This window comes from Podarcis tiliguerta, assembly GCF_965153285.1.
Source record: "Podarcis tiliguerta genome assembly, chromosome: 13".
NCBI classification, from domain to species: domain Eukaryota; kingdom Metazoa; phylum Chordata; class Lepidosauria; order Squamata; family Lacertidae; genus Podarcis; species Podarcis tiliguerta.
This window is the reverse complement of record NC_139546.1, coordinates 9506946-9529899: the sequence shown is the minus strand read 5'-3', so window position 1 is coordinate 9529899 and position 22954 is coordinate 9506946. Positions and strand designations below refer to the sequence as shown.

General features: G+C 45.5%; 1 protein-coding gene across 4 annotated transcripts in view; it reads left to right on the top strand.

Moving 5' to 3' along the window:
* The first annotated feature begins 11491 nt into the window (after positions 1-11491).
* ANKRD17 (ankyrin repeat domain 17) overlaps positions 11492-22954 on the top strand; it is a 107566-nt gene continuing 96103 nt past the window's right edge. For 2 of the 4 annotated variants that reach the window (XM_083407358.1, XM_083407355.1), the window contains exon 1: positions 11492-12242. In XM_083407358.1, the coding sequence (XP_083263484.1) occupies positions 11838-12242 (405 nt within the window). In that variant the 5' untranslated portion in view covers positions 11492-11837. The remainder of the gene's footprint in view (positions 12243-22954) is intronic. The other 2 variants (XM_083407356.1, XM_083407360.1) reach the window with 2 other exon arrangements.

The window sequence follows — 22954 nt, the reverse complement described above, 5'->3', positions numbered from 1 at the left end:
GAACCAGAAAATGGTGCCCCCATCTGGTATTCAGAAGTAGAGTGCCCCTGAAGTTGGGGGCTCTATTTCAGTTAGGGCCATCTAACAGCTCTTGCTAGGACCGCCCACCTCACCGCAACCCACCACCATGTCTGCATGCCTCTTTTTAAAGCCATCTGACCTAGCAGCAACTTCACTGCATCTTTAGACTGTCAATCCTACTAGTTCAAAGCAGAAAGGATCTCCAAGGATTTCATGCCAAGGATCTCCACTGCATGCAATCTCTCCCACATGGAAGAGGCAGGCAGTGAACCTGAGATATACTCGGAGTCGAGAATGGACTTCATGCTCTTTACTCAGCTCATAGTGACAGGAGGAATGGAGTTCCCCCAGAATGTCTGTCTTATATACATTATTTACACCATGGGCCCCACATGATTGGCTAATTCCGGGATTCTCCTGTAAGCCAATCAGGTTGTGGATTCCCTTCCACCTGGAGCTGGATTGGGTGGCTCCTGTGGACCAATCAGACTGCTGCATTCTGAATCCTATTGTTCTAGGACCAATCAGACTGCTGCCTTTTAGATCCCATTCAACTCAGTACATAACACCACCGCTCTGACCATGACAAGGGACCGATGTCAATATTCCCCCACTTTCAGGTCACCCTCTTCCCATGCCCCAGTTTTCAGGATTTTATCGATTTATTCCCTGTTCTTCAAATGCATTGTCACGTTGGCGTCCAATAGAATATTATAAAATGCCATAAAGATTACTAATGCATTAAAAGGCACGAAAAGCAGCAACTATATAAAAGTGGCATCCATTTTAACATAACTTCTAAACAAAAGTTTAAAGCCTATAGGTCCAGGCCAGGTGCGTGGGTGGGACAACCAAAAGATATAGGACTTACAGGAGCTACCCACACTGGAAGAATGGCAGATGAAAGTCATCGACTATATGGAACTGACAGAAATGACTGGCAGAATCAGAGACCAGGGAGAAGAGACGGTGAAGGAAGAGTGGAGGAAATTCAAAGATTATTTACAGAAACACTATAAGATAATGAATGTTTGATGACACCAGATTGAATGTAAAAGGTTATTAGTAAAAAAGTGTAAAGATTAAAAAGATCTAATATTTTAAGATATAAGGAAATGTAATTATATTAAGATATTAAGATTATGATAAAATCAAAATATGACAGAGGGAAGGAACTTGCTGACAGAATATATGATCTGGAATACAGAGAAGGGAGGTCTGGGGAGGTCGGAGAAACAAGTTAATGTAAAGAATACAAGGAGATAAAAATTGTTTTTATTCTTTTTATTTTTCTTTTTATATTTTTTGTTGTTTTGTGTTTGTATGTCGCTGTATTTTTCTATTTTTTGTTGTGCTGTACTTTACTTTATTTTTTGTTGTTTTGTGCTTGTTGTAAAATCCAATAAAATATTATTAAAAAAACAACAACAAAAGATATAGGACTTAAATTATATGGTGAGGTTACTCTGCCCGCACGTCAATTGAGAATGCTTATGGGTTCTGGATTACTGCACTGATGCAATTGAAACCAGCTGGAAGCTCCAAGTGCTTATTTAGGGCAGCCTCCCACAAACTGGTGCCCTCAAGATGTTTTGGTCTTCGTCAGCCCCAATTAGCACAGCCAAGGATCAGGGATGAGGGGAGTTATCATCTGCCAGGTAGGAAGAGCTGACCTAGAAGTGGTTCCTCCTCTTGCAGTGAGGACTGAACCTTAGTAATAAGTCAGTCTGTGACTCCACCTTGTGGAAAAGAGTTATGCCTGCACAGAAGCGTTTTTGGACAACGCTGATTTTTTTTTCTTGTGGGAGTTCTTGTTGAGAGAGTGGTGCACATCTGCACAGGATATGTGACTCACCAGGCTGAAAGCATTCTACCAGCCACATGTGGTGGCCTAACAGTGGTTTCACAACTCACCAATTTTGCTGCTAAGGGTTTTGAACCAGCATGATCCTGACAAGCCACAAGGCCTGAGTGAATCAAGCTTGGCTTGTTATAATTAGTGCAGTTCTAAGAACAACGACTTAGACTATCCAGTTAGTTCACAGCTGGAATGTGATTTGAAACTGGGCACTGCCTGGGCTCCAGATGTCAACATCAAATGGGTCGGGTTAAAGGGCCCTGGGACCTTATGGTGAAGGGTGGGTAAGAAATTGAGGAGAACAACAACAACAACAACAACAACATGCATTAAATCCAACAGTACAGCTCATAATCTCAAATACAGATCTATACCTCTTTCAGTGAAACAAAGTGGCACTTGATAGGCTGGATAAATTAAGGACAATGAACCCGTAACATTTGCAGAATGAGCAGCCCCAATGGTACCTGTACTGAGAGAATTCTCCTCAATTTGATTCAGTGTTGGACTCAGCAAACCACACAGCTTTTAAAAGTGGACTATCAACCCCCCCCAAGCCCACCCCCACGTGCATGTTTTCTTCACATTTACCTGGCAGCAGCTGGAGTAGTGGAATGTCAGGAATGGTAGTGCCCAAGGCCCAAGCATCCTTGGAAGTTTAATTTTCCCAGGCCATCTGAGTATTTAGGAAGCTTGGGGGAGGAGAGGGAGGTGCGCTGGTTCAAATCATTATGAAATCCAAAGTAGAACTCGCAGGACATACCGTGCTTGCTTTGTAATGTTCCTGAGAGCATTATGTGCTAGCCAAACTCATGTTCAAAGGCCTGCATCTATGAACTTCAGCAATATCGCTAATGGAAGCAAGATGGCTCTGTGTACAACAATGTTGTAATTTATGAAGTGCAGTGTTTGCTGTTCTTTCAAATCCTGTATTTGGGGAGAAGATCTAAGAAGGGGCAAACTCTCTTGTTTCACTTTTAGGGTGGAGGGCCCCCCTGCAGATTTTAGAGGGGCGCTGACCAGAGTTCTGCAAGTTTTCTTGTTATGACAGTCACCATTTTAGATTTTGAAGAAAGCCCCATTCTGAAGGGATTTTGGTGGTGATGGGGAACAGTGCTCCTTTTATTACAGCCGTCAGTCCCCTCCCATGCGCTTCCAAACAGATTCTGTTGCTGTTCTGTTCCGACTGTCAACAGAACAGAGCATTAAGCACTCTGGTGTGGGTTAAACCACAGAGCCTAGGGCTTGCCGATCAGAAGGTCGGCGGTTCGAATCCCCGCAATGGGGTGAGCTCCCGTTGCTCGGTCCCTGCTCCTGCCAACCTAGCAGTTCGAAAGCACGTCAAAGTGCAAGTAGATAAATAGGTACCGCTCCGGCGGGAAGGTAAACGGCATTTCCGTGCACTGCTCTGGTTTGCCAGAAGCGGCTTAGTCATGCTGGCCACATGACCCAGAAGCTGTATGCCGGCTCCCTCGGCCAGTAAAGTGAGATGAGCACCGCAACCCCAGAGTCGGCCACGACTGGACCTAATGGTCAGGGGTCCCTTTACCTTTAAGGAGGCTGGGACTTTCAGTCTCAGCAACTGATCCATGGGGCAAGACCTACTGGACATGAGCTGCTGAGCTCCTTAGGCCTGACATTCCGCTAATTCTGTACAAATTGTACTCTTGCTAGTAAAGAGTTAACTCCGGCTTGCACAGTGTGATTTACTGCCAGTTCTTTCCTGAAAGGAGGTAATGCTACCAGTGATTGGAACACTGGGTCAATTGCAGCATCTTTATCCCAGCAAAGATCAGCCGTGCCCCAGCTGCATGAGAATACCTGGATATAACTTGTCCTTTTTTTCCACTTGTTAACCCGAAGGCAGGGCCTGTCTCTCATTTTTGCACTGATGTGAGCCGCTGTAGGAGACACTATTTGTCTGGAAAGGAGGATAAAATTACAGTTAATTAACTTAAATTAAACAGCCCTTGGTGTGCGGACGATACTACATGGAATCAAGTATGAGGCTTTGAGAAGCGTGACTCATGTGCGTAGCTGGCCTCTAGCTAATGATGAATCAAAATCCAAACATGTTGGGATAGATAATTGCAACACTTTCTTCACCCCAAATTTGCTGGCAAGCAAGAATGCCCTCCCCTCTGTTCGTAGTCCTATTCGTAAAACATGGAAAGGGTAAATGGGGAGCTGGGGGCTGCTGAAATTTAAAGGTAAAGGTAAAGGGACCCCTGACTGTTAGGTCCAGTCGCGGACGACTCTGGGGTTGCGGCGCTCATCTCGCTTTATTGGCCGAGGGAGCCGGCGTACAGCTTCCTGGTCACTGGTAGCATTACCTCCTTTGAGGAAAGAAATCCCCGTCGCGGGGATTCGAACCACCGACCTTCTGATCAGCAAGTCCTAGGCTCTGTGGTTTAACCCACAGTGCCACCTGCGTCCCTCCCAGCCTCCTTACAGCCGTCTTAAGTACCCTGCTCTCCGGGTTCCCCCCAAGCAATCAGAGACTATACCTGCGTGAAGCTGACTTCTTTGTCCTGTTTGCTCCCCAGTTTATTGTTTTGTTTGCGATTCCCCTTGTGTACTTACAAGAATATGTCATTAATGTGCCTCAGTATTTCTTTGGGCCATGCTGTCCCTAGCACCCAAAATATTTTTATTCTTCTAATAAAAATATTTAGCAACAACCATTATAAAAACGGCTTAGACAACTCGCTGAGCCAGAATACCAACCATGCCCAAACATGCACTGGCAGCTTCAAAGCTCCTTAGCTTGTACATCTATCCATGCAGCCTCTATAAAGATCCAGCATAGTAAGGGTGGGGCTTGCCACAGCACGCTCGTTTTGCCCAGTGGTAGCATCGTAGAAGCCAGCACAACTAAAGATCTTGTGGGCTAGAAGTGAATGCTTGGGAGTGAGCATCCAAAGCACTTCAGTAAACATGGCTTCTTTCTCAATAATACAAAGAGGCCCAGCTGAATGGAGTGTTCATGTGTAACCTTTAAAGCCCATTCAAAGCCCATTCTTTCCCTAAAGAATTCTGGGCACTGTAGTTTACCCTCTCACAGAGTTACAGTTCCCAGCAAGCCTTAAGCCACTGTGCCCAGACCTCTCTGAGGGTGTGCAAAGCCCAAGTTTTGTATGAAAAGAAGAATTAACGAACAAATCCACAGCCAAATACTACTTCCAGTGAGCTAAGTCCTTTGTGCATGAGGTGTATAAAGGTTTTTTGTTAGATTGTCTCATATATACCATCCAACGTTTCTCAGATGAAAACAGGGATGTCCTATTCCATTCTTCTTCTTCTTCTTCTTCTTCTTCTTCTTCTTCTTCTTCTTCTTCTGACTGGGTTGCTCCAGCCACTCTGGGTGGCTTCCAACCTATGTAAAAACATAACAAAACATTAAACATTAACAAACTTCCCTATACAGGGCTGCCTTCAGATGTCCCAAACACATCATTGAGATTTGAGGCAAGTCTCCCTTCAGTAGAAGTACGGACTTGGCAAAGAACTCTTAACTTCTGGCGCCACCTAAACTCAAATCTCCCTGGTTTACTATCCCTAGTACTTCAAGACTCCCATAACAGTGCCTGGCTTAAAACCAAAAACCTCACTCTTGTGGCCTATCCCCACAACACCTACTCACTATGGGCCCTACTAAAGCAAATAGTCTAAGTGGTCAACGTCTAAAAGATATTGAGCATCAGAACAACCTGGCCACTATAAGGAAATTCTGCCCTTGGTATGTTCATTTTCCACCTCTCCGTTTTGATTCTCTGGCCCCATATCTGCACAAACTTACTATCCCAAAATACAGACATGCTTTTACACTTGCACGACTGGATGTTTTGCCATCTACGGTACTTGAGGGTCGATCCCAAAAGATCCCACCTGAGAAACGTCTTTGCCCCTGTGGAGATGGGTGCACCGAAACACGTCCTCCTGTCATGTACTCTCTACAAAGACCTGAGGAACGAGATCGTCACCCCACTCATACTAACCATCCCAGGGTGCTCAACCACTGCCACAATGTCCATTCTTCTAACAGATCAAAATGAGCAAATAACAGCAAAGGTTGCTAGGTTCATAGCAGGGGCAATCAGAATAAGGGCCACTAACTGACGACTGATTCAGGACTTAAAATTGTGCTCTTATATCAAATTTCCTTTTTTGCATATACTGTAATGTTTTACTGCTGCTATGGCAATTGGCTAATGCGAATAAAGTTTTATCTTATTTTGTTGTTTAGTCGTTTAGTCGTGTCCGACTCTTCGTGACCCCATGGACCAGAGCACGCCAGGTACTCCTGTCTTCCACTGCCTCGTGAGAGATTTTACTTTCTTGGGCTCCATGATCACTGCAGATGGTGACAGTAGCCGCGAAATTAAAAGGTGCCTGCTTTTGGGGAGAAAAGCAATGACAAACCTAGACAGCATCTTAAAAAGCAGAGACATCACCTTGCCAACAAAGGTCCGTATAGTTAAAGCTATGGTTTTCCCAGTAGTGATGTATGGAAGTGAGCGCTGGACCATAAAGAAGGCTGATCGCCGAAAAATTGATGCTTTTGAATTGTGGTGCTGGAGGAGACTCTTGAGAGTCCCATGGACTGCAAGAAGATCAAGCCTATCCATTCTGAAGGAAATCAGCCCTGAGTGCTCACTGGAAGGTCAGATCCTGAAGCTGAGGCTCCAATACTTTGGCCATCTCATGAGAAGAGAAGACTCCCTGGAAAAGACCCTGATGTTGGGAAAGATGGAGGGCACAAAGAGAAGGGGACGACAGAGGACGAGATGGTTGGATCTTATTTTATCAGATGTCTAAAGATTGTCTAGTTACTTATTTCCTTGGCTCGGGGGTCGCATAACTGTACCCTCCAACATTTCTCCAGTGAAAATAGGGATGATGATGAAGAAGAAGAGTTTTGGATTTGATATCCCGCCTTTCACTCCCCTTCAGGAGTCTCAAAGCGGCTAACAATCTCCTTTCCCTTCCTCCCCCACAACAAACACTCTGTGAGGTGAGTGGGGCTGAGAGACTTCAAAGAAGTGTGACTGGTCCAAGGTCACCCAGCAGCTGCATGTGGAGGAGCGGGGAAGCGAACCTGGTTCACCAGATTACGTGACTACCGCTCTTAACCACTACACCACGCTGGCTCACTGGATGTCCTACCATGCTCTCCAACATACCTTCTGGGCTGAAATCAGGGCTGGTGCTGGTGCTACTTCCCCACTGCTGGCAGCCTCACCTAGGTGCTGCCTATCACCAAGCCACAGCCGTTCCCCTCTTGCCCAATTGGATGGGTGGTTCTGCATGTTGTCACTGCGCTCACCGCTGGTCCTGCCCATCCAAGAAAAGGAGGTGGGTCAAACATTGTACCCACCCATATCCACAAAATAGGAGAGTGACATAGTACCCCATTCCAGATTAAGGCAAAAGACTGGGGCTGCATACACACCACAAATGTAAAGCACATTTAAAGCACATTCCCTAATGGGAACTGTAGTAATGAGGCATCTGAACAAGGTCTGTATTTTAAAATGAGCTTAAAAATATATTTGCAAAATGTTTGTATGTTTCATGCCAGGCAGAAACCAGCTGGCTAAGTACTTTGGCAGTTGTTTATCCTCTTGAACATGGCCCCCCTGATTTATAGTAGTACCTCAAAGTTGTAAAAGGAAATTACAGGCTAGGGAGCAAAGGTTATATTGACCCCTACATATTACAGAATACAATCAAGCTGCAAAAACACTAATTAAGAGTTGGTAAATAGTTTAACAGAAAATAATACCATGTGCCTCCCATCAGACTCAAGCCACATTTTCCTAAGGTTAAAGGGCAAAGAGCTAATGGGAAAAGCAGCTGGCTGGGAAAAGGGGGTGTAAAATGAAGAGGTTTTTCTCTTTACTGAGTTTCTTTTTACTCTGAAAAAGTCTTTTCTTCTAAAAATATATCTATGTTATGTATGAAATATATTGGCTTAATGTAATTATGCAAAGGATGTAGAAAGTAAGAAATGTTAGATTCTTATGTTAGATTCTTATTTCATTGATGGTGTGTGAGAAGGTGAACGCAAGATCTGTGTTACCATGAGCCATCTGTTTTAGCCATCTGTTTTGGAGTGAAGGGGCAATAGGGCAATAGGGCAAAAGGTGATCTGGTAATTAAGGTGCCTTGTCGAGGCAAATGTAAGATATATGGCTACTTGTCTGCCATTTATGGATAGAAGGAAATATAGCTCTTTGTCTCCCATAAAAGGTAATAGGAAATGGGTGTATCTTTTATGATTGGTTCTAGCAAACAGCCAATAGGAATTTCAACCAGGATGATTGGACAGAGGCAGCCAAAAGGAGGAGCAAGGGGGCTGGGCTGAGGAAATATAAGTGCTGGCCATCAGGGCTGGAGTGTGTAGAACTTTGTTAACCACATACCACTGTGCCTATCATTTATTTGTCTGACAAATAAATTATTATTTTAATTTCTCTATTGCTGCATTGAATATTTCATTCCAGCTAAGCGTTAACCACAAGCAGGGTGCTACAGTTTGTTATATCAATCAATCCTTTATTAGGCATAGCAAAGCACACATTATAAAACAAACACCCTATACAAATTGTGGAAAATATGAATTCAGCATAACAATTTGCATAAATAATACAGTATAACACTACGACATCACCGACCAATCAAGAACCACTAAATCTCTCTATAATGGCTCAGTCTTTCCACATGGACAGCACTCAAAAATTTAGCCACTATTAAAGTAATTTGTTAAGGGTGTTGGGAATTTTATTTATAGATTTTTAAAATTTAACTTAGATACCAGATCACGGGGCAGTTTACAGCATAAAAATACAAAATGGGTACACAAAATACATAACAACCCCCCCAAAAAAAACAATAACTCCCCTGTATAGCTCTGTGAGGGGTAAACTACCGTTCTCACGATTCTTGTGTTTGCATGTGTGTACTCACACTTTAAATGACACCAGAAACCACTATAGGCCTATTTGATATTGACATGTAAAATAACTTTGCAAGTCCGCAATAGTTACAAAGCTGTGTAAATGTTCAATAGTCCACCCGACCCTTCATGTTGTAGAACAGCAACAGTGGGCAGGGCGGGGTGGAGAAGGCAAAGCACTGCCCTAAACAATTTCTTCCCTCCTCCTCCTTCACATGTTTCTCCCTCCTTTTCCTAGACTCCCAAGTGGAGCCAGCCTGGAGCAGCAGGAGTGTTAGCCCCCCACACTGAGTTAAATGACAGTTCAGAAGGGTGGTGAGGCGAAAACCAATTTGTCCTCTTTACAAAGCATTCCCGGCTTTTGAGCATCTGGATCATAACACTGATCTCCAGCTGCTGTGTGCTTTCAAAGCAAACACACACACAAACATATATAAGTAACAACCCAAAGTACCCAGCTAGGCATATTATTTATGCTCTTGTGCTCATTTTCTGCTTACTACTTTCCCACAGGCATCTGGTTGGCCACTGTAGATGGGCCCTTGGCCTGATCCAGCAGGGCTCTTCGTACGTTCCTATATTCTTGTGTGTGTGTTAAGACTGGGATGTAGTCCTCAACATTCGTTTTTTGAGCCACTACATGGATGTGCCACAGCAGGGATTTTATTTGCTTTGAAGATTGCAAACACTGGGTGGGTCATCTGCTGTTTTGCTGAGAACTTCCCCTTCTTTTAAAGAGACTGTCTTCCTCCAAAACTCATAAGGACAGGTAATTAACTAGCTCAGCTGGAAGAAACCACCTTTGACCCTCAACTTTTTACTTGTCAATATATATCTTTTAAAGAATATATATGACCCTTTATAGAATCATATGGCAATATACCATTACAAAGGTTCCAGGAGCTTACCCAGGGTTCGTGTTTCCTTTTGGAAATGAGGTGCTTTAGGATATATGGTTTATTTGCACACATATAACCTGAGCCTATGATGGAGGGGTTCACAGTATTAACCCCCCAAGAGTCTTCTTTCTCCCATAGCCACAGCATTGGATTCAAGCACACATCAAACACCATACTCAGACTCTTTGCTTCTAGTTTACATCGTACACACTCGTTCTACTCTGGCTTTTTCTGTTGAGGGCCCCCCACCCATTTGCCATCTTACACCAAGCTCCTTAATCCCCCCAGTGTGGTGTAGTGGTTAAGAGCAGTAGTCTCCTAATCTGGGGAACCGGGTTTGCGTCTCCGCTCCTCCACATGCAGCTGCTGGGTCACCTTGGGCCAGTCACACTTCTTTGAAGTCTCTCAGCCCCACTCACCTCACAGAGTGTTTGTTGTGGGGGAGGAAGGGAAAGGAGAATGTTAGCCGCTTTGAGACTCCTTAAAGGGAGTGAAAGGCAGGATATCAAATCCAAACTCTTCTTCTTTTCTTCTTCTTATCACCCAGGCTATCACCTCACAGGAAGCTAGATTGTAGCACATACTGGATCCAGGGATTGAATAATAATCATAATAATTTTATTTATACCCCACCCATCTGGCTGGGTTTCCTCAGCCACCCTGGGCGGCTTACAGCACATAAAAAATAGAAAACCATAAGACATTAAAAATTTCCCGATACAGAGTTGCCTTCAGATGTCTTCTAAAAGTCAGATAGTTCTTTATTTCCTTAACATCTGATGGGAGGGTGTTCCAAAGGGTGGGCACCACTACCAAGAAGGCCCTCTGCCTGGTTCCCTGTAAGCTCACTTCTCGCAGTCAGGGAACTGTCAGAAGGCCCTCTGCACTGGACCTCAATGTCCAGGCTGAACAATGGGGGTGGAGACGCTCCTTCAGATATACTGGACCGAGGTTGTTTAGGGCTTTAAAGGTCAGCACCAACACTTTGAATTGTGCTCGGAAACATACTGGGAGCCAATGTAGGTCTTTCAAGACCGGTGTTATGTGGCCTTGGTGGCCGCTCCCAGTCACCAGTCTGGCTGCCGCGTTCTGGATTAGTTGTAGTTTCTGGGTCACCTTCAAAGGTAGCCCCACACAGAGCGCATTACAGTAGTCCAAGCAGGAGATAACTAGAGAATGCACCACTCTGGCGAGACAGTCTGCGGACAGGTAGGGTCTTAGCCTGCGTACCAGGTGGAGCTGGTAAACAGCTGCCCTGGACACGGCATATATATATATATATATAGAGAGAGAGAGAGAGAGAGAGAGACTATATATATATATGTAGACTATATATATAAATGGTCTCTAAGACGCTACTGGAAAAATATATACATATATACATATATATACATATATAAATGTACTTATATATATAAATATACACACATATATATACTTATATATATATACTTATATATATACATATATATATGCATATATATATACATACATATATATATATACATATATACATACATGTATAGGCAGAAAGGGAGAGAGAGAGAGAAGACATGAAACACAGGACAAAACTGCATCAATACAGGAAGAAATATTTTATATGGAAAAACAGGACCACCCTGTATTATACAAGACAGGCGGCAACCCTAGACTGACAACTCAGAGATTCCCCAGCGCAGCGCTTCTCGTGCGCAGACACCAACTCGCGCGGAAAGGGCGCACGGCGATGACGCACGAGCCTCTACCCGGAAACCCAAACCTCGGCGCAAGCGCAGGGGGTGAGCTAAAGCACAACAACCCCCCCCCCCCACAGTCCCTGTGCTGTTCAGAGCTCGTTCCGGCCGCGGCCGAGGGCGTCTGCGCTTGCGCGGAAGCGACGCGGCGTCGGGGGCGGGTCCAGTCCTGACGGCAAGCCTGAGGGCGGGCGGCGCAGGAGCTAGCCGGGTCGGGCCGTGGCGCTGGCCTGCGGGTCTCGCGAGAGCTGCTCCTCCGCCTCCCTCCCCGCTCCCACCTCCGCCACTTCCACCGCGACGGCTCCAGAAGGTGACCGGCTGCGAGACGGCGCGGGCGGGCCGGCGGCAGAGCGGTGGCGCGGGCGACCATGGAGCCTCCGCCGCCTCCTCTGGCTGCTGCCACCCAGGCGGAGGTGAAGGGCGGAGGGTGCGAGGGGGACCCCGAAGGGCTGGCGAGGGTGTGCGACCTGCTTCTCCTCAGCGGCGAGGCGCCTCCGCCGCCGCCGCCTCCTCACGGGCAGCAGCCGCCTCAGCCGCCGCCGGCCAAGCGGAGCTGGACCCGGCGTCGTCGGAGGCAGCAGCCGCCTCAGCAGCAGCCGCAACCGCCGGGCGGGGAAAGCGGCGTCGGCGGCCACAGCAGCAGCAGCGAGAGCAGCGAGGAAGAGGAGGACGACGACGACGAGGAGGAGGAGGAAGATGAGGAGGAGGAGGAGGAAGAGGAGGAAGACGACGAGGACGACGACGAGGAAGAGGAGGAGGAGGAAGTGTCTGAGGTGGGTCGGGGGGGGTCACCTCTTGCCCCCCCCCATCTCCCTGAATGGGTCTCCGGGGCGGGAAGGGGAGAGGGGAGCCTCTCCAAACCAACCAACCCGCCCCCCCCCCGCCGTCTCTGATCTGGTTTCATAACCTTGTTTTTTTGCCCGGGTGGAAGGAGAGCGCAGCCAGGCGGAGGTATGTGCCCGGTTGGGCTTCTTCAGCCCTGCTGCCTGCCTCCCTGAGGAGGATCGTGGAATTGTGAAGTTGGAAGGGGTCCCCCGGGGTCATCTAGCCCAACCCACTGCAATGCAGGACTCCTTTTGCTCAGTGTAGCGACCGAAACCACCAGTCTACTTGACAGTCAGGAAGTTCATGTTGCCTGGGGGGGGGGGCGGGGAGAGTGAGAGAGCATGACTGGGGGTCGATCTGGACTCAGGGGGTGGGGGTGAAATGAGGCCCGGGCGGCCTGGATCTGTTCTGCACCCCAAAGCTGACAGCAGAGCTTGGAGCTGCCGCCGCCGCCACTCTCCCCAAAACAAATGTCCCGGCAGAAGCTGCGCTGCACTGTGGCAAGCTTCAAACCACAGCTGTCATCACCCCCGGTGGGAGTCTTAGAGGCTGCAATGATCTTGGAAGTGCTTCTTCAGGGCAAGGCCCTGCTGGGATCTGTTGGGTTTTTGCTCCATGGGAATGGTTTCAGCCACTTGCACATGTCTCTTGCTTTCTCCTGGGGTGGGTCAGTAGATTGAGTGGCCTCTGCTATGGGCTGGGGGAAAGGAAAAGGGATCTTTGAGCTAGAAACATGCGTAAGGCTCTTGGAGGCAGTGTGAGAGAGGCCTGCTTGCTTGGTGTGTTCAATGTTTTCTCTATCAGTTTTAATTTCGAAAGCTGGTTTCTTATCTGCTGCCTCCTGAATTAAGGCAGTTTCTGCATGTGCTGTAGAGGGAAGCAAGGGGCAGATGGGGCTCTTCAACTCATCTAGGAGAAGGAAAATTCTGATCCTAAAGCTCTGCTGCCTGGAGGAATATCTCAGGAGAAGAAAAGGCTAAGGAGTAAACCCTACGCAAATCTAGAGTGGAGACCCTAAGACACATGGATGGTGCCTTGTACGCTCCCTGTCAGCAACTCCAGCAACCAAGCTGGTACCAAATGTATTGCTCCGCTTTCCTTTGGACCACATCAGTGAGAACGAGAGGGGAGTCTTCTGGCCAGCCCAGGACACACTGCCTGGGCTTGCACCCTGGGGAGCTGCTGATGCAACATTTAACATCACCCCTGGTGGTGCACTCCATTGTCTCTTGAGTCTGATGGGTGCCAGCAAAGACATAGGTGTCTCAGACTATTCTCAAGAGCTGTCTTTTGTACTTGTGTGGCATGTGTTTCTGTGTAAACTACAACTCCCATCATCTCTGTCTTCTGTCTGTGATGCCTGGGGCTGATGCGAGTTGTAGCTCAACAACATCTGAAGAGTCACCTGTTCCTATCCCTGCCTTAGGTTGTTCAGCCCTTGTTGCCTTCTGTCTTAAGCCTGGCTGTTTGCTTTTTTATGAGATTAATTTCCTAGTATGAATCCATATAGTTCCAGCCTTACAGCATGATTCTAACCTGATTCTAATCATAAGTCCAGTTGGTTCAGATTGCAGATAATTCCAGGTAAGTGTGGTTGCAATGGCTCCATATTTTAAAACTCAAATGGAGGTAATTCTTATCTGTAGCCATTTCCTCTGTTTTGACCAATTGATGCATGCTTGATTGGTGCGTTACAAAACCCATAACTACTTAATATACTTAAAAGTTTGATGTCTCTGAAGTTGTGAGTCTCCCACCAATTTGATTTTTATATGTGCAATTGACTCTTGAGCCATATAAAGAAATGCATAAAAACATACATATAATTTAAATATATGAAAGCAGCATGCTGGTGGGAATATATTGTGTTGAGCATCATTAGCTTTTTTAAAACCAAGGTGTGGCTATTTATATAATAGAAACAGGCCATGTATAATTTAGCATAGATTTGTTCATATGATTCATGCACAGTTAATACAATGAAGTTCTTCCTTCACTGGCTAGCTCATTCCCTGAAGAAGAAAGCCTTTAAAGCATATCCCACTTAAATCAGTGAGCGTGAAGAATATACCATATTCTATATGTGGATGATGTTGGGACGTGGGTGGCGCTGTGGGTAAAAGCCTCAACGCCTAGGGCTTGCCGATCGAAAGGTCGGCGGTTCGAATCCCCGCGGCGGGGTGCGCTCCCGTTGTTTGCTCCCAGCGCCTGCTAACCTAGCAGTTCGAAAGCACTCCCGGGTGCAAGTAGATAAATAGGGACTGCTTACTAGCGGGAAGGTAAACGGCGTTTTCGTGTGTGGCTCTGGCTCGCCACAGCAGCGATGTCACGCTGGCCACGTGACCCGGAAGTGTCTCTGGACAGCGCTGGCCCCCGGCCTCTTGAGTGAGATGGGCGCACAACCCTAGAGTCTGTCAAGACTGGCCCGTACGGGCAGGGGTACCTTTACCTATATGTGGATACTTGGCTCCTTTCCATAGAATAACAAGGAAACCAGGGTTCCTGTGTATATTAATGGATGTGGACAGGTACAGTTGACTCGCATCTTGCACACATATAACTTGTGAGATCACAGTTTTACACTTGGCCAGCTGGTTGTGACTGCACAAATTAAACACTGAGAGCTTAAAAGCACTTTCCCGGCACTGAAAGCACCTTTAAGCTCTCTGCCTTGCTTACCGGGCTCTGGAAAGGTTCTGTGTGGACCCTGTGAGGTTCCCAGAGCCCATCGTTGGGGGTGATGCCAGCTTGGCGCACCAACTCCAAAATGGTGGGGATGGTTGTGCAGGGGCAGTTCTAGGATTATTCTGGCTAAACGTAATTTTGACTTTACACACAATCCCTGGAACCTCACCCCCAACGCTGGTTATGAAATAAATATTGAGATTAGACTAAAAAAGGCTGGAAAGGGAACATAGGTTAAGATTTAAGATTGATTACAGGGGCAGTATTGTCAGCTTCCAAGGAAATCAATTTCCTAACCTATCAGAATCTTGCTGACATGGATTTGACAGAATTGTAGATTTTGGTGGCTAGGAAAGAGGAATGTGGGTCACCATTTATTTTTTGTGTGAAGAGTGCAGTCAAGAAAGCTAATTCCCAATGGGAATTGTGGGAAGAAGACAGTATCTATGATAGGGAAAGCCCATGCTTCTTAGGGATATACTGTATAGTTCAGTAGTAACCCGTTTCTGTCTGACATAAACAATAGTTGGCCAACCACTCACATCTGCGGAAGCATTCGTGGCCTAAAAGAAAAACAGACCAGCCTTAGCAGAGTTTCCATGCTTGGTCACCCTGGAAGCAGTTCTTATTCTCCTCAATGGCTAGGCGAGAGGCTGCTACAAGGTTGGTAGTGATATTTTGTTCAATAATCCACCATGAAGTGGCTCTGCAGTACATCATAGGAGGTAGGCTGCTTTGTTCTATATCCAATGCAATTTTAAAGAAGTTTTTGGGCAGCCACATTAATTCTTTTCATACATGTGCATCTCAATTTTCCTCCAAGTAACTTGTAGCAGCATTTCTGCTTCTTGACAGGGTGTGAAGTAGGTTCGACTGAGAGAGTGCTCATGGTCAACTCTATGCCATTGGCAGAGAAGCTATAATTCCCAAGTCAGTATACCTATGCGATGAATGTGACGGCATGATGTCAACTGCATGTTTTTGTCCTCAACTCCATTGAAATGTGCACTTGGTTAATACTTCAGTATTCAGCTGCTGGGAAGGCCACAGTATATCTGTGCTGTATTGCTTTGTTAGAATTTTAAGGTAGGAAGCATTTGGCATTAATGCATGGTTTTCTTAAATCTGTGCAACTGTAGCATTTGTATTGAAAAAAACATTCTGTATGGCCTTAAAATAGCTCTGTTTGTTTTAGCTAGGTTTCTTTTGCTCTTGATTCCCTTTTAGAAACTTGAGAGGAGAAATATCCTACCCTGTAGGTGTTGGTTTTAAGCACAGGACACCTACTGCGGAATACAGAAGGAGTACTATTTTGCGAATAGGTTCTACAGGACAGATATGAGTTCTGTGAACTAAACCTAAAACCAGGTGCTATTAAATGTTCTGAAACATCATTAAAACTGGTGGTAATTTATCTCCAGCATCTTCCAAAACCAAAGAGAAACAGTTTACGTTTCTATCAAGCTATTGCTAGCAGTAGTTCCAAATGAAAACACAGTTAAAACTATTTTGTTACACTGTGAGTATCAGTCTATACAGAATGATCTAAATCTTCTGTCGTATTCATTTCACATGGGTGGTATATTTGTCATCTCCCAGTCAGGCTCCTGATTTTCATCTATGAGAATCTTAAGTGTGCAGGAGCTTCCTTCCTAGTGTGATGACTTATATTAGATGCACAGCACTACTGATGTGGCCTTGGACGACTGCATCAACAAACCTAGGATTTCTCTAGTGTTCATATACAATAATGTCTCACAGAAGTCATTAATTCAGGTTCCTCCTCCAACTTTTCTGCATTCGTCCTGCTTGCTTTTACAAGGTGCATCCAAATTCAAAGGAAAAATTGATGTTTATGGAATCACTATTACAATGCCTGTGGTCATGACGGCCCATATTTTGATCACTGGTTGCAGTTGATGTGTTGCTCCATGAAGCCACCATTGCTGCAATTCTGGAATTTTTTGAGGGTGGCAGTTGAAATGCCAAGAAGTCTTCACTGCAGGTTGAGGGGCGAACCACTAGGATGTTTTGATTATTGTCTTTTTAGTTTCTTTTCTTTGCTTAGACTTTCTTACGTTTTCCACTGCCTGAACTGTACTTATAGCCAAACGTGGCAGTTTGGGACATGCATATATTATTCTTACAAAATTGCTTTAGACACTCTTCATCTTGGGATCTGCTATCATTTTTTTCCTGTGGATCCTAGAGACCAGAGGCCTAACTTGCTTACTCACATTTTCTATGGTCTGTAAACCTTACCAGCAGCACTGACTCTTATTGTTCCTGTGATCTAATTGTTCCTGATTATTATGCTGCCTGTTTCTCCCTCCTGCTGCCAGTTAGCTGTCATACTCTGTTGGCTCCTGCCTGTGCAGAGGAAATGCCATCAGGATGCAAGGGTCTTGGGACTTGTCGTTCTTGAGAGAGCATGTGACATAGGGTAGCATACTGCTCTCTTTCTCACCTTCACAAACAACACGTTCTGAAGTGACAAGTTTTTGTCGCAATATCTGCTCTAGACCTATGTCAAAATATAGATTGATCGTTCCGTTGTGTGAAGACTAGACTACCTAATACCTTTTGACACTTTTTCTGGAGGAAGGTCAACCGCACGGTAGAAGCGACAGTTGCCTGGTGGAAACAATGGGAAAATCCATCATATTTGTTTAACTGCAATTTTATTGCTTACCTAAAATTTCTTAACTACTCTTCGTTGGAAAGATTTCAGGGTGGCATATAAAAGTGTTAAAACAATACAGTGGTACCTCGGGTTACATACGCTTCAGGTTACACATGCTTCAGGTTACAGACTCCGCTAACCCAGAAATAGTACCTTGGGTTAAGAACTTTGCTTCAAGATGAGAACAGAAATCGTGCTCTGGCGGCGTGGCGGCAGCAGGAGGCCCCATTAGCTAAAGTGGTCCTTCAGGTTAAGAACAGTTTCAGGTTAAGAACAGACCTAAGGAACGAATTAAGTACTTAACCCGAGGTACCACTGTATGTACAACAGAAATGCAGGATTGTGGAAAAACCAAATCAAAAGGCAACCTAGCAGTCACTAGTACAAGTAAGAAAGTATTAATTTGGTGTCAGAAAGGTGATAATGTCAACACTCGATGTGTCTCCTTAGGGAGGGCAGTTTGGAGATGGGCACCACAGAGCAAGCTATTTCCTTTGTGACTATATAATGCACTTCTGCTAACAAAGATGCTAGGAGAAGGGGTGGGGAGGGCTTAGAGACATGCAGGGCAGATATATGTAGTGACTTTGATTACTAAAGCAGCTACTCCAGCTGTGTTGCTCCTCCCTACAAGTGTATTTTCATGGAAAAATTATTTTCTGCTGCTTGGTAGTTTGAATATTCTAGGGGGCAAATCACCCATCCAGAACAGAGCTCGGATTGCAGCAAAGATGGGCCTTGTTTAACAGCCCTCTTTATCCCCCATCCCAAAATGAATCTGCTGTTCAGCTGCATGTATAAGCGTTGCGCACCATGGTTTTGCAAGCACCCTTAGGAAGTGGTACATCCAAGTCAACCAGGAAGTTGGACAGAGTACTGGACTTGCATCTTTTATAAATCTGTAGTTATACACTGCCATGTCTTTGGTTTAATAACTGCTTCTTGTTAGATTTTCTGGCACCAATCATATCTAGACATCTCTTTATAGATAAAGGAAAATACATTTGCGTGAACTTCCCTCAAGCCGATGTGGCTATTATTAGCCACATTTTCCCTCCCCATGAAAATTGTTCTATTATATACTATCGAAATAATTACACAGTTGTACCTCTGCTTATGTATCCCTCTGGATATGTAAACTTCGGGATGCAAACTTGGCCAACCTGGAAGTATTTTTCCGGGTTTCACCTCATGCGCATGCGCAGAAGTGCTCTACGCGCCATGCACAGAAGTGGTCCTCCAGTTGCAAATTCCTCGGGATGCGGCCAGACCTCTGGAACGGAACCCATTCACAACCGGAGGTACCACTGTACATCATGTCCAAGGCATCTGACAGCAATAAATATACAAATCAATAAATACTATACTTTATATACAGATAGTATCAGAAACAAAGCAGATAAAAGAAGCAATTGAACAACAAAGCAGCTAAAAAACCCTGAAAGATATAATCTATCACTCAGCATTGGAAGGCACATTAACTTAGGTGAACAGCTTATTTGAACAAAGAAGACTTTACATGCTGACAGAATTACCTCAAAGAAGGGGTCAGATGGGCCTCTAAAGGAAGGAAGCAGTATTAGAAACTCAGATATATGAGCTAGATGCCAAATGGCACCTTAAACCTAGGTTTCAGTCACCACAATGGAATATCTATTCACCATGGGGTTGGACTAGATGACCCTCAGAGTCCCTTCCAACGCTACATTTCTACAATCCTATGATTCTATGACCTCAACTACATTGCTTGACTGTAGCTTTTACAACAGTTCCCTTGTCCCATTATGCAAGAAGGAGAAACACACACAGTGGAAATGGATATGGTATTAACTGTTGACTAAGGCAGAGGTTTTTAAACTGTGGTCTGTGAATTCCATTTGGGTGGCTTATGGAAAGGCTGCTGCGCAGTCAAATATATCTGTAGTCAGCCCTGCACTTACTTTCCTTGATATGATGATGGAGGACTGAATTATCAAAAGGTTAACAAGGCCCTAGACCCCCACAATTCTCATAATGCAGTGCTGGTTTTGATGATGGGGGAAACATGTTTTGTTTTTCAAATATTTGTACAAGATGGGATTTTCATCACTTGCTGCCCTCAAAAACAAAACTGTGATGACTGCTGGACCCAGTCCAAGGCTAAAGAGACAACTTTTGCTGTGCACAAGTCAGCTGACTTGTCAGAGATGTCAGTCGCATTTGGACCTGCGACAGTAGCAACACGTGCCGGTGGAATTTCGAACACTGGAAGGAAGTGTGTCACAGAGCCTGGGTGTAGCTATCAATAGAGTCCCCCCATCCCCAATATCCTTGTGAGATATGTCCTACTAACTGGTTTGGATTAGCAGTTGATCAGTAGTGTTATGGACCAGCTGAAGTTTCCAAATGATTTTCAGGAGCAGTTCCATGTAGTATGTTGTTATAACGCTGTCAAGATGCAACTAAGGTTGATTGTCAGCTTAGCCTCAAGGAATGGGCACAGTTCATACATCAGCATAAGCTGTGCAAATCTACCTCTGGCTATCATTGACATCTGTGCATCTAGGCACGCCTGTGGGTCCAAGGGTATACCCACAATACAATGGGAATTTTACGCTATCTAGCACAGGTTGAATCCTACCCCCTGCTCTAAATTTTACTGGCCCGGAGCACCTCTGTCTTGTGGAACACAGAACTTTACTATTTCCTGCCATTATATTGCAGGAACAGCTGGATCTGACCTTTGAACCGCAAGTTGCAACTTGTCAATGATATACCTTCAGGTTTCAGACTAACTCTGTCCACCCATGTTGGCCATTGGATTATTGCTGGGCATTAAAGAGTATAAGAGGACTTCCTTTTTCAGTTGAGTCTTGCCAGAGCAGCAAGGTCTTCCTGAGTTTTAATGTTTTCCTGGTCAGTCCTGATTTTATCCTTCTAGCCCTTTTTCTAGTTCTAACTTATAGGTCCTGATTGCTGTCTGATCCCGTGACCCCTGGTTATCGGCTCCTGGTCCCTGCAGACTGTTGCCTTTGGTTTAGCCTTGCTACAAAGATAGAATCATAGAATTGTAGAGTTAGAGGGGACCCTGACGGGTCATCTAGTCCAACCCCCTGCAATGCAGGAATCTCAACTAAAGCATCCATGACAGATGGCTATCCAACCTCTGTTTAAAAATCTCCAAGGAAGGAGAGTCCATCACCTTCCAAGGGAGTTTGTTCTGCTATCAGTTCTTGCTATCAGAATGTTTTTCCTGATGTTTAGTTGAAATCTCCTTATAACTTGAAACCATTGGTTTGGGTCCTAACCTCCAGAGCAGGAGAAAACAAGCCTGCGCCATCTTCCATGTGATAGCCCTTGAAGATGGTTATCATATCTCCTCTCAGTCTCTTTTTCAGGCTAAACGTGCCCAACTCCCTTAATCATTCGTCATAAGGCTTGGTTTCCAGATCCTTGATCATCTTGGTCGCCCTCCTCTGCACATGTTCCAGCTTGTCAACATCCTTCTGAAATTGTGGTGTGCAGAACTGGACACAGGACTCCAGCTGTGATCTCACCAAGGCAGAATACATTGGGACTATTAAGACACTATACTTCTGTTGATGCAGCCTAGAATAGCATTAGCTTCTTCTTCTTTTTGCTGCTGCATCACACTGCTAACTCTTTTTAAGCTTGTTGTCTTGTTGCCTTGGCTGAGGAGGGCGGGTTATAAATAAAAAATATTATTATTATTATTATTATTATTACCTTACCGTGTGTAAGACGATGTTTTTTTATTTTAATAAAAATTGTGGGTTCTCTTATACACGGATATTGCAGAGGGTGGACGGGCGATTGGTTGCACCTGCGAGTAGGAGATTGTCAGGAGTGATTTAGTGGGTGATTGGTGACTGCTGGCGATTGGCTGCTGTGGCAGTTGGGTGGGCGATTGGTTGCTGCGATAAGGCGTGTGAGCGGCAACCCCCCCCCCCCCCCCAAAGCTCGGTAATCTCTCTCCCATTTTTCCATGTTATACACGGAAAAATATTGTATATATATTTTTAAAAAACACTGCCTAATAGCATTAACCTTTGTGTTCTTTGTTACACTATTATTATTATTATTATTATTATTATTATTAATTTTTATTTATACCCCACCCTCCCCAGCCAAGGCCGGGCTCAGAGCGGCTTACAAGCAATAATAAAAACAAGTTGAATGATTACAACTTAAAAACAAAATTAAAATACAACATTAAAATATTGAAACATTAAAATATTAAAATGTAGCCTCATCGCAGGAGGAGAAGGAAAGGAAAAAAGAAAGAGAGGGAGGGAATCAAATTGGCTCCAAGCCAAAGGCCAGGCGGAACAACTCTGTCTTACAGGCCCTGCGGAAAGAAATCAGATCTTGCAGGGCCCTGGTCTCATGAGGCAGAGCGTTCCACCAGGCCGGAGCCAGCGTTGAAAAGGCCCTGGCTCTGGTTGAGGCTAATCTAACTTCCTTAGGGCCCAGGACCACTAGGGTGTTGCTATTTATGGACCTTGAGGCTCTCCGTGGGGCATACCAGGAGAGGCAGTCCCATAGGTACGAGGCTCCTAGGCCGTGAAGGGCTTTAAAAGTCAAAAGCAGCACCTTAAATCTGACCCTGTACTCTACCGGGAGCCAGTGCAGTTTGAAAAGCACTGGGTGAATATGCTCCCATGGCAGAGACCCCGTGAGGAGCCTCGCTGCAGCATTCTGCACCCGCTGGAGTTTCTGGGACAGCTTCAAGGGCAGCCCCGCGTAGAGCGAATTACAGTAGTCAAGCCTGGAGATGACCGTCGCATGGATCGCTGTGGCCAGGTCAGGGCGGGAAAGGTAAGGGACCAACTGCTTGATGCGGCGAAGGTGGAAAAATGTCGCCTTGGCTGTTGCTGTGACTTGTGCCTCCATGGAAAGGGAGGCGTCAAGGATTACACCCAAATTCCGAACGGAAGGCAATGGCACTAATTGGGCCCCCGCAAGAGAAGGGAGTTGGTCCCTCATCCCCATGCCATCCCAAGCTTTCAAGGGTACAGGCAACTGCCCCGGAGGAAGTAGGTTACTAATCCCATAAAGAAACAGCCAGGAGAATCCTGGTCCTTGCTGTTGATCTTGGGGTGGGTCAGTTCAAACAACACACCATTGTTCAGTTGCAGCAAACAAGGTGGGGGAAACAAGACAGTCCCAGCAGTTAAATTTTGCAATGTGTCTTTCCCTCTTCCCTTGCTTACCTGTGTTGGGTGCCTTCTCCTGGTACTCTTAGTTGTGGGAATGGAGTTTGGTGTTGAGTGTGTGCCTGGGGTCCTGAGG